At 38.6% G+C, this 12392-nt stretch overlaps 1 protein-coding gene across 1 annotated transcript in view; it reads right to left on the bottom strand.

The window, feature by feature from the left end:
• The window catches only part of YTHDC2 (YTH N6-methyladenosine RNA binding protein C2), a 32655-nt gene extending 21247 nt beyond the window's left edge, over positions 1-11408 (bottom strand). Inside the window, exons 1-8 of the mRNA XM_084304660.1 lie at positions 11249-11408; positions 11065-11155; positions 8175-8371; positions 6220-6419; positions 5470-5636; positions 3360-3462; positions 2073-2229; positions 461-568 (exon numbers count right to left, since the gene is read on the bottom strand). Coding sequence (XP_084160786.1) covers positions 461-568; positions 2073-2229; positions 3360-3462; positions 5470-5636; positions 6220-6419; positions 8175-8371; positions 11065-11153 — 1021 coding nt within the window. The 5' untranslated portion in view covers positions 11154-11155; positions 11249-11408. The remainder of the gene's footprint in view (positions 1-460; positions 569-2072; positions 2230-3359; positions 3463-5469; positions 5637-6219; positions 6420-8174; positions 8372-11064; positions 11156-11248) is intronic.
• Positions 11409-12392: the final 984 nt, after the last annotated feature.

The following is a 12392-nucleotide window of genomic DNA, read 5'->3' as shown; positions in this document are numbered from 1 at the left end:
ATATAATTGTCTTAAAATTCGTTAAGTTCAAGATAATGTCTCTGGGTTAATATTTATTAAATATACCCATGCATGAAGAAAGCAGTGAAAATATGAACCATTTCTCTGGAAGATATAATGGCAGTCATTAAAAAGTGCAGGACTTTTTAAATTTGTACCCCAAAAAATCAACATACTGTCTTTTGCTTCTGTATTCAACATGCAATTCTATATCATAATATTTAGGAAAAATAAAACATCTAAAAACTGAAAGCCAGAAGTATACAACTATTGAAAGGAAATTAGAGGGTTTTTTTAATCAGTAACAAACATTAGGAGGTTAAAGATAGTAAGTGTTATCTAATCCTGCCTTACTTAACATCCCAGCTTTGGAACTTTAACACATCAGATCATCCTATTTAATAGTTGAAACACTCAATTAGCCTCGTTGCCCACTCTCACAATTAAGATGTATACCAACCTCGCTGTTTCTCCTTTTTGTACTTTGACATCTCTTTGTTTGTATATCCAGTGCTTCGTAAAATGTCCTCTAAAAACATCTCTTTAACTTCAAAAGGCCTTCCTTGTACTGAAAATACAGATAATTCATAAAGTATTAAGTACTTTCTAGTTTCATTGACAATCTTAATCAAACAAGTGTTTTTGTAAACATTAAAAGTCAATTAAAAATTATAAGGTCCTGGTTTAAGGAATTATTACTTTTCTTGACAAATTCTGTAAGACTATCTTCACCAAGAGTTTGCTTTCTTAAGATTACTGAGCCACAAAACAAGATTTAAAATGGGAATGTCAGCTGGGTACACTGTTTTTCATTAACCTCTTTGATGCTATCAAAGCATTGAGACATATGCATTTGACAGCTTATTCATTGCAATTTTATCAAATCGAGAAAAAGAAAATAACCTTTTTCCATCTAGTGTTGAAGAATTCACTGTGTAAGACTTCCACCTGAATTACAGACATAGCAGTAATGTAACTTTAGCGCAAGATCCCACAAAAAGATTGTCATTTTGTATTGAAATTTTTTTCCCCCCCAAGAAATATGAGATGTACTTCTTCCCTCAATTTCTTTAATCACTTCAGCCTTTTTTTTGCTGAGTAAGTTGTAACAAGTGAGATATTCCAAACGGTCTTCATCTCCTAATAATCTACCCTGATTTCTTTTTCAATATCACTATGTTCTAGACCGTTCTAACAGACATGAAAGGATACTTTTTCAAAGGAAAAAATTCTCTAGATTTTAATTTCTGGTCCCTTAGCAGACATCTGTCATAGTCAAGTTTCAGTTACCCAAAACTTCTCTCTTCTTCAGAAAGAAAAAGCTTGAACATATCTTTAAAAGCTGTCAGGGAGAAGGCCTCTAACACTGATCACAAACTGTGTGGCTGTGGGTTCCTGTTGTATGCAAAGTGCTGGTAGCCGTGGTCAGGGTTTTATAGTCTACATCACTGAAGGAGGATCTTTTTTTTTTTTTTTTTTTTTTTTTAAGACCTTAACAGATACATTATCTAAACAACTGCCCTCTTCTTTTAAATTCTCAAAAATGCAAAAAGCTAAGTATCTTAAATTGTGATTAGCCTGTGTAGACTAGTAGTATGTAGTCAAAGTATAACCACTGAGGTAAATGAAAGAGAGGTATCTATTTTCTGCATAAATATATTGATATAAATTAACAGGATGCTGCAAGAAGAGTAAACTGGAAAACCACACAACATAATTGAGGTTTCTTCCGAAAAACATTTTGATTATAGTGAAATCACGTTTAATTTCTAGATTCCTGCCTCCAGGAAGTTGCACCCTGGAAGTCAGTACATTAAGAACTTCTCCTTTGCTTCAACTGAACATCACAACAGGGCACTCCTGCACTTACCATACCCCCTGTGATAAAATACTTCATTCTGAAATGGCTGCAAAAAGTTTTTAAAAATGGCAAAACAAAATAAAAGGACAAACATTGTTCTAACTTTCACTCAGTGTTCATGTTCCCTTGCTCAGAATGCTCTGCTATGGTTTATTAAGAACTATAAATTCTAGGCAGGTATACTCAAGTTTCAGTTTACAAAAATACTTACTGTGTATTACGGGGCAACTTCCAAAATACCTAATAAAGAGATTCGCATCTAGAGCAGCACTAGAAATGATTAGTTTTAAATTACTCTGTTTCTGCAATACATCTCTCAGTTTTATTAACAAGAAGTCACTGAATCTATCCCTCTCATGTACTTCATCCTAAAACAAAAGAAAAAGAAACCAACAGATAAACACCACAGATCTAAGATTATAACCTTTCACAAATATGAACTTCATGAATGAAAATATAATTCATTTATACATTAATGATACATTAAAATATAGTATTCTAAATAGTTTATCTAAGGATTTTTTTTTACAAAGTATCCAGAAGTCGAAAACTTTTCCAAAGTTTCACAACAGTATCAGAACAGATTGTGCTATATAATGTATAAGCCACAGACAGCTTGATTTCAGAAGCTGAAGTGAACTTCTGAAACTCTTATATTTTAATGAATCTCATCTCCAAGATCCTGACAAGAACCACTGTTCCTACATCTTATTTTAATACACTCTCACTTCAGAATTTATGAGCATTTGAAGAAATATATACCACACAACCAGAAAAATTGATTAAGTCATGTAGAAAACTTAACACGAATTAAGGTATACAGCTGATTAATCTAATAATTGTCAGTTTTTCTTCCTATTTTCTTCCACATTATTAATTTATCAAGCAGGAACCCAAACACAACATTTTGAAGCTGAAGTCAAAATTATATAAAACATTCTCATACTTCCATTAAACAGGCAAGTAAATAGAATTATTTTTATTTTTTCCTGTTTTCAGAAATAGAAAAAAATCTTGCAAGATGATTCACTTGCTGGTTCACTGAGTTCTAAATCTCCGTAATGGAAAAAACCATAACCGAAAAAACACTTTGGTAATTTGCTGAAAGTTATACTACTCCTTATTTTGAAAACATTTGTACTAACAGACTACAGAAACAACTACTGCAAAAAGTAGTATATAATACAAGAAATTCTAACAGTATCATATTGAATCATATCCACATAAGCCTAAAGCTTTTATGCTTTCTGACAGAGGAAGTTAGGAAAAAAATAGAGCTCTGTATGCCACAACTGCTTCATCACACCTTAATTAATCATTGGCATGAACTTACAATAAGATACTCTTACAAAAGAAAAAAAATATATATACACACACACACGTTAAAATAGGCTCAGTAAACTAGAAAAAAAGTCATGTTAGAATTAAGAAAACTAGGATCTCGTCTTCTATTATCAATACGTGTTGTTTCATCTCACATGAAAAACGGGACTCTTACCACAATAACATGTGTCACTGTTGATAGAGCACTGTCTCCTGTCATTAGTGTGCGAAGTAGTATGCCATTAGTGCAAAATGTTAACAGTGTCTTTGGAGAAACCCTATTGAACAGTTCATAAAGATACTTCAGTCTTTTACATCATTTAAATGCATGCTATCTTTTCATTACTGAAAATTAAAGTATTGAACAGCTACTCACCAAAAGTACAGTCTTCTCACAAAAAATTCATAGTTTAAAATTATGCCTATTCCCAGAGAACGCCTACAGAATGTTGGTGTTTATATTCCAAAACTTCAGACAGTGGATTCATTAGCAAAGTGAGGATCACATTTAAATAAATATATGAACAAATGAAAAAACCTTTAGAATCTCTGTTGTCTGGTTAGTAGACAATTGTAGTCTAGCAGAAAATTGTGTGGATTGCTTTACAAAAACAAGTTCCAATTTTTCAACATGCTTGTACTGAACTACTTGCATTTGACTATACTTGACTGAATCAGGTGAAATCCTTTCAAATGAATCATTTTTTCTCTTAAAGAGTTTCAAGATCTGGAAAAGCTACTATTCTAGTACCTATGACAGAGTTAGTTTTGCAAGTAAGACAGCAGTTGCCACTGCTTTCTCCAGTACTGCCAGCTTAAGTTCTAAAAAAGTCCTTGCTATCATACCCTAGAGTTCTTTTTTCGACAGCATATAAACTCACTACTTATCATATACTTTCTAAGTTTCATCCTGCTTTTCAAAAATCCTCCTACATCATACTAATTTCAAGGATTCGATATTCCAAAATGTATTCCTCTCCAGCAGCCTTTTCTAGAAATCATCATTGCTATCTAACAGTAAAATGAAAACAATAAAACACGTGTTACCATAAACAACCCCCTTTTTTTTTTTTTTACCCAACGTTGGAAATAATGCCTTCTCTCTCTTTTGTCCTTTCTTTTGAGAATCCTATTTATTCTTTTTAAGGAACTGCTTCCAACTGCTCTTTAGATCCAACTTTGTTCTTCTTACTCAACCATTGTAGTATTTCCATACAATAATTATTAACTTTCTTCCCTCAGAGGGTGGTGAGGCACTGGCACAGGCTGCCCAGAGAAGCTGTGGATGCCCCATTCCTGGAGGTGTTCAAGACGAGGTTAGATGAGGCCCTGAGCAACCTGATCTAGTAGGTAGCGTGCCTGCCAGCCTGTGGCAGAGAGGTTGGAACTAGGTGATCTTTCAAGTCCCTTCCAACCCAAGCCATTCTATGATTCTGTGACCTCATTTGCAATTCATCTTTTCTAGATCTTTATATCTCTTAATAAGCTTTTAAGCTTTTGTACACATACTCAAATTCTTCTTTAACTTGGCTCTGTTGTTCAACTGTACTTATTTTTATTAGCTATCTTCATTTCTATGAACAACATAGCCAGTCATACCCTTTGCCATCTTCTCATTCATTTCCCAGCTACGAGAATCTCATCCATCTACACAAGTTGGGGAGTCTAGACATCCTGCACAACCTCCAGAATTTCATCCATTCCTGGTCTGCTTTGGGAAAATATTTCTCACACAACCTAGAAATCTCTACTCCTGTATCACTTAACACCTTAAAAAAGAAGAGTTGAAACATTAAATTTATTCCAGACTAGACCAGTAAATAATGATCAGCTTCATCATTAATATTTTGTTATTTTATTTTCCTTTTTAAATCCCCTATAAACTGTCACTATAAAGCCCTCCTTAAAGCACACTGGCCCTCCTACCTACCATTAAAGCTTGCAGAACTTTTGGACCTACACGCATTACAAGACAAAATGTGGGGAGTAAAAAGGAGAGGAAAATGTAGACTTGCTCTTAAAATAATAGAAGTTTCCTTCTCCCCCCAGAAACGAAGTGAATGCACCTGCAAAACGTGTGAGAAAATCTACTACATGTAACTACAGACTACAGGAGGAAAACTGTCTTCTGTAAATACTCCATTGCCTGGAATTGCACATCCTACCTACATTTTATACACTTGGCTGTTTACTAGGTTTTATCCCCAATATACTATAGTTTCAATGTACACGAGATTCAAGATACCATCACAAGATCAATTGCCTCAAAGAAATACTGTTAGTACCTGCTTTCTAATCGGATCTGATAACCAACTGTCTGGCCAATCTTTTCTCTTCTCTCTGCCGCCACTCGTTCAGCCACCGCAATAGCTGCCAAACGTCTTGGCTGAGTGCAAAATATACGACAGGGAATTCCATTTTTGTAACAGTCATCAAGAAGGAACTGAGGAATCTATAAGAAGTGTTTTCAAGTTACTTGTTAGTTTGATGAAGTTACAGGGTGTTTTTAACCACACTGAACGAACTTAACCACATCTCAGTACTAGCGGCGTTGCAAGAGCATTCACAACAGAATTACTACTTGAAATGTACTTGGAACATCAGGAAGACAGGAAAAAATTATTAGCTTAGAAATGTAATCTGCTTCACAAAAAAAAAAAAAGCTGAACCTATAAAAATACCTGTAAACGACTTTTCTTTTCATCATAACAATATTCTACTCTTGATACTAAAAACAGAACTAGCTGTAGAAGAAAAAGAACTAAACAAAATAATAACATAAATAATTGGTAAGAATGGAGCTATTTTAATGAAAACTAGTAACTATCAGAAAATTACGTAGACCAATTTACACTTTTAATAAGTACCTGCAAAATTAGTATTTCAAAAGCACAAAAGTGAATTTAGACAAAGACTTTACTATATAGGAAAATAAAAGCCTGAGAAGTCAAAGAAACCCTTACTACTTACATGTTACAAAAATTGTGTTAGTTTTGTAAAAATAGGTTTTTTTTAAGAGAAATAAATATACATACTTGAGTAGTTTTTCCTGATCCAGTCTCTCCCACAATTAGAACAACTTTATTTTCCTTGATTATTTTGACAATTTCCTCCTGTTTTTCAAAAACTGGTAGTGACTGCCTGAAATAATCAAACTCCGATTCCCCTCTTTTCACAGGAACCTGAGGGATACCACTGTTCAGCCGTCCACTTGCCTTGTTGATTTCTCTGTTTTCTGTGGAGAGAATTTAACAGTTTAGGTATGTATGCGAAGAAACAGATACCAAAGAAGGTCATTAAGATATTGTTCATTTTTGTACGATGGTGAAGCATTCCTGACCTGGTATGCATCCCTACAGATAAAGCAATGCACCCATCATGTATTTATAAGAAATGTTTATAGTTCGATATTCTGTTATGGTGCTTGAAATAAATATCGTTTAAAGGAGTTGCTAATCCCACAAATGTTTTAAACAAAAGCAGACTTTTCCAGTACTTTACTCAAAGTCAAAAAATGTCATGAAAAAACAAAAAGAAATAGAAACTAAACTTGAGAAAAACAGCCTGGTGTTTTTTTCATGTTTACGCATTCACACCTCCACAGTTTGCCTAGAAATATTCACTGCATAGTTAAATAAAGAGAAATAAGTTATTCCAAACTGAAAAATATTACTTCATAGAATTGGCCTGGGTTGAAAAGGACCTTAAAGATCATCTAGCTTCAACCCTCATGCTCTGGGCAGAGTTGCAAACCACTACAGCAGCCTGCCCAGAGCCACATCCAGCCTGGCCTTGAAAAATTACTTCTGAGAAGTAACTCGGCAGTGATTCATATCCACTCTTTCATTCTGCCTGTTCTTCTATTACTTCCTATCAGTAAATTCTATATAACTTTATGTTCTAGTCTGCAAGATTGATCTTAAGTAACAGAAGTCAACTACACTGTATCTAGAACCCTAAACCCAAATATGACATTACCATGGATTAGAAAGAAATGCATAAGTATTCAAAGAAACTGCATACATTCAGAAGTAATTACTTCAAATTCAGCATTGTAAATGCTGTTCTAAAATCCCCTTTTTTTTTTCCAGAAGAATAAAAAGCCTTCTGTAAATCCAATGGCATGTACTAAAGATGTTTAACAGATTACATTACAAGAAGCATCGTCTTACCAAGAGAGACATAGGCTAACAGATTACAGTCAAAAACTGTAGAACTAAAACATCATTTAAAGAAAACTAGAAAAGAAACCACTTGGAGCATGAACCATCATAAATCTGAAATACCCAATGAAATAGGCTATTTTCCTATTCTACCCATATTGGTAGAAGTGCAGCACACCTTTGCACATCTTTGAGCACAGAAATATAATGAAACTCTTGCATACAACTGTTAAAGCAATAACCTTATTCAAAGGATTGTTTTTAAATAATAATAATAATAATAAAACATATCAGAAGCATGCCTTCCAGCGGACTCTTTGATGTTCTGGGAATCAAAAAGTCTGGACATTAAGCTCTTTGGAAACAAGTTTACAGCTAGAAGACGAGACAAAATTAAACTTGTGTTATCAAGAACATGAATACCTACAAGAAAAACAACCTCACTTTCTCACAGGCTATTCTTATGCAGTGGACTTGGTAGCATTTCTCTCTTCAGTTCAACTTCACAGAACTTGTAAGAATTTGTTTTGAAGTGGCTAAAAGATTCAAAATTAATTCTGCACAAGGGAGACATCAGAATGTGCGTGGCACGATTGCCTAAGTAATACTTCATGAAACCAGTCTGAAGCCACGCCGTATTAAGAACTGAAGACCAAGTCAATTAATAGCTTTATCTAGGGAGAGGTCTCTCCATTGGAATGCAAGAGGAGACTGAAATCAGTGTGGTTTTATGTGGCTGGGTTGTGTTGTGGTGTTGTGTTCGTGTGGTATTTTTCTCCCCTAAGCCATACTGATGCACAAGTCCACATCAGATACACTGTACTTACCAGCTTCCACAGCAAATGCATTTCCTCGCTCAGTCTTTGGCAGAAGTTCTGTTCGTTCTTTGCTTGTGACAGGAAATCTCTGAATCAACCTCTGAATGGCATGTTTTGTCGTTGGAACCAAACAACAAGTCATTACTGCATGAATTACTTCTGATCCATCTTTCTTCCTTACAGTCAGGTATCGATTTGATCCTTTTCTGGGAGAGGAAAAAAAATACGAATAAGTAACTTATCTACCTCTATGCCATGATATTTCACTGTAATTCTTCCAAGACTGCTGTCAGATTAGTTTCGAATAAAAGGTTATAACTAGAAATTTCCTTTGCCAAGTAACACATAATCAAAGTGAGAGAAGCATCCTCAGTATCCAACACCAAAGCCTCCCACTGTTACCTTAAGGTAATAATGCAGAGACATTGCAGGCTTTGCATGCCTATGCCCAGCACACCACAATTAGGTCTCCATAATGTAATGCTGGTCTGCTACATTTTTTATTTATTTATTTATTTAAAGTTGATCGTTACATTTGCTTCCTAAAAGATAGTGAATTCTGCCAATCACCGTATCAATCAATACTGAGAGGTATTACACAAAAATCATTTCTAGATAGGAAAGAGATTTAGAAGTTAAAAATTAACAAATAGAAGTAACAGAAAAGCAAGAAGAAAAACAGCAGCTGGGAGAGTGGGGTGAGACAATGTGAGAGAACCAGCCCTGCAGCCCCCAGGTGAGTGCAGCAGGAGGGCAGGAGGTGCTGCAGGCAGGCAGCAGCAGTTCCCCTGCGGGCTGTGCAGGGAGAGGCCCCTGGTGGAGCAGGCTGTCCCCCTGCAGCCCATGGGTCCCACATGGAGCAGATCTCCACGCTGCAGCCCCCCCATGGGTGGAGGAGCCCCCGGTGGAGCAGGTGGATGTGGCCTGGAGGAGGCTGCGGCCCATGGAGAGCCCCTGCAGGAGCAGGTTTCCAGCAAGAACTGCAGCACGTGATGCACCCATGCTGGAAAAGTCTGTTCCTAAAGGACTGCACCCTCTGGTATGAAAAAACTGCAGCCCTTCTCATGGCCTGTGTTGTAGCAGCTCATCAAGTATTTGTACAGCATGGGAGGGACCCCACACTGGGAAAGAAGAGCGTCAGGAAGAAGGAGCAGCAGAGATGAAGAATCATGGACTGACCACAGCCCCCACTCCTCATCCTCCTGCACTCAGAGAGAGGAGGCAGAAGGAGGCACATGGCAGGGAAAGGATTTTTAGTTTTAGTTCTCACTGCCTTACTCTGTTATTAATTGACAATAAAATCATCTTCCCCAAGTTGAGCTGATTTTACCTGTGACAATAATCAGTGAGTGATCTCCCCGTCCCTATCTCAACCCACAGATTTTTTCATTGTATTTTCTCCCCCTCCTGATGAGGTGGGAAAGTGAGAGACAGGTGAAGTGGGAACCTGGCTGCTATCTACGGTCAACCCACCACAACCGTCCACAGGAAAACGTAGTTGCTATGAAGAGTTTATAATACAGTTTCTTTAAGTATTCAACATGTGCTTCCTTAATGTAAAGAAAAAAAAAAAATAAGGACGCACAGCATTGACCTGTGGTTCCCAAGAAACAGTTTTCCTTATTTATGCACTCATTGCCACAGGCACAGTAATGAATATTAAAATTATACTCTATTTAGAAATACAGTGATGGAAGTTGATAACAATCAAGCTGTTAAAGACAGGTAACTAAAAATTATTGCAAGTGTCATTATGGAGCTAATCTGGGGACACCAAGTCTAAGAATACTTGAATTTATTTTAAAAGGAGATTATGTTTCCATAATGTGCAATGTATTATCATAGTCAAAAAAAAAAAAAAAAAAGGTTTAGCCTTTCTAAGAGAATACTCTTTTTTTTTTTTTTTCTTTCCCCATCTGATTAAATTTCAACTATTTTCCAAGTTTCAAGTCACCCTGAACGCTCCAAAAAACACTGCAAACAGTATACCATACTTGGGAGTCACTCAGAAACACTTAGGTAGCTCTATGAGGAATCAGTGGGGATTCAAGCAGGGTTTACTGTTTGGAATATGTACAGTATAACTCCAGTGTCTTCCTGCTGACTGTTTCGGCACTTGTGCTAAAGCTTTCTAACACTTCACATTCCCAAAATATGATGCAAAGATACACAAGTTCAACCCAATTTATTGGCCCAGGTATCTGCAGCAAAAATCAGCTGTGCTACCCCAAGACCAGAACCAGTGTAGAGCAGCGTAACTTCACCTGAAAACCATTCAAGCAATTCAATAAACTCTCCTGAAATCAAGCTACTCACTCATAACAAGTTGACCTGAACAGCACCCACTGAAATAAGGCAGGTAAGCACAGTTCAGAGAATTAGCAGGTTACGCTCCTTTAGCAAGAATCACAAAGTACCACCAGAAATGAGTAACAGCAAATACTGCTGCAGTTTTACAACACTCTACACACACACACAGGTTACATGCGGGATCCTAAATTTCTGGGTTTGTCCTTCAACTTTCCCTTTTCTCGTTGTTTTTTTCACTTTAGCTCGCCCAGGAATCAGGTTCTCAGTTTTTATGCGAGCTTATCAGGTCAATAAACACGGATTCCTTCTTTGAAAGATCAGAGAAGGAGGGGGAGGGGGGGGGGGGGGCGGGGAATTGTGAATACCCATGTATGAATCCTGTTCTCTTGCACTTCTTAGAAGCGCTCTTCTGGCGTTTTACCTGTAGCTATCAGATTGTGTGCAAACCTCCTGGGCAGACAGCAGGGCAGGGAACTCTTTCCAGGGCCTGGAGCACTCGCTGCAGCAGTTAATTAATGGACAAGCCACCGAGCGTGCCAGGGGTTTTGTGAACCCGGCCGCTCGTCCCCGCACCCCGCGGGCTGCTTACCCTCTGCTCTTCGATACCAGCCCGAGCGACTGGCACAGCCGGTGCACGAAGGCCCGCTCGGTGTTCGTCAAGGAAGAAGGGAACTCCATCTCTAAGACCAAAAAAATAAAAATAAACAAGAAGAAGGAGCGAGGCGGCGTTGCTCCGGCCGTGCCCAGCCCCCCCCCCGTCCCTCTCCGCGCACCTTTCTCGTCCCCGTATCGGAACCGCTCGAGGGCCGCGCTGACGGCGATCTCCACCTCCTCGTCCACGCGGATATCCTTCAGCGCCCGGCCGCGCCCGCGGCCCGACGAGGAGCCCCCCTGCGGGCCGCCGGGCTGCCGGGGGAAGCCGCCGCCGCCGCCTCCACCGCCACCGGCACCGGTACCGGCAGCGCAGGGCCGGGCCATGGCTGCGAGCACCGCGGGGAGCCCGGGGGAGCCCTGCGGGACCGGCACCGGCACCGGGACCGGCACCGGGACCGGGCACGGAGCGGGCGGGGGCAGCGTCGTGACGGCAGCGCGCGGGGAGGGGCGGCCGCCGGCTCCTCCCGCCGAGGGGCGGCCGTTGGCGGCCGTTAACGGCCGTTAACGGCAGGGGGGAGGGCCTGCCAACGTGCGCTGGCAGGGGATACGCGGCTTATCCCGTAACTCCATCTAACTTACTCCACAGGTACCGGCAGCACGCTGTTGGTGCTGCTGGTGAGTATTTAGTTAGTAAAAGAACAAATAATCATTATAAATATAAAACTCTATTGTAAAATGAAGAAAAACGTTTTGCTTTGTTTTGTTTCAGCATTAGGCTGCTGAATTGTATGTCCTTGCAATAGCCTACAATTGGCAGTGGCCAAAAAAAAGAAGCAGTGACATCCGTCCAGTCATAAATTATGTAATTTCGCTGAGTGACATTAAATACAAATGGGTAAGATCATCACAGTCCTCACTCTCCTCACCGTAAAGTACTACTTGCTCTAGATTTTGCAAAATTTAAATAATATTTCAAGATGGAACTCCAAGGGAAGTTGTTTTGTCCTTTTGCTGTGTGGGAAATTTGTCCATTCCTTAAATATTCTTTAGACCAGTAAGTAACCCCTTGGGTGAAACAAGCCTACACAGAGGCTAAGTTAAAAAAAAAAAAAAAAAAAAAAAAAAAAAGGCTTTTAGACATGGCACAGGATTCACTTTTGACGGCTGCTACTTTGTAGTCATCATTTAGTCAGGAGAATACTTGGACCCAGAGCAAACTATTCCTCAAGTGTGAACTTAAGTGGACAACTGGGCCAATAGATAGCAAATAAACAGTGTAGAGTGTAGGTGCCTGAAAAATACCTCTTAAAGAGAGCTCTACCA

Source organism: Netta rufina, assembly GCF_964035555.1.
Source record: "Netta rufina genome assembly, chromosome: Z".
NCBI classification, from domain to species: Eukaryota; Metazoa; Chordata; class Aves; order Anseriformes; family Anatidae; genus Netta; species Netta rufina.
Note: the sequence above shows the minus strand (reverse complement) of the source record. Positions and strands in the feature narration are given on the sequence as shown.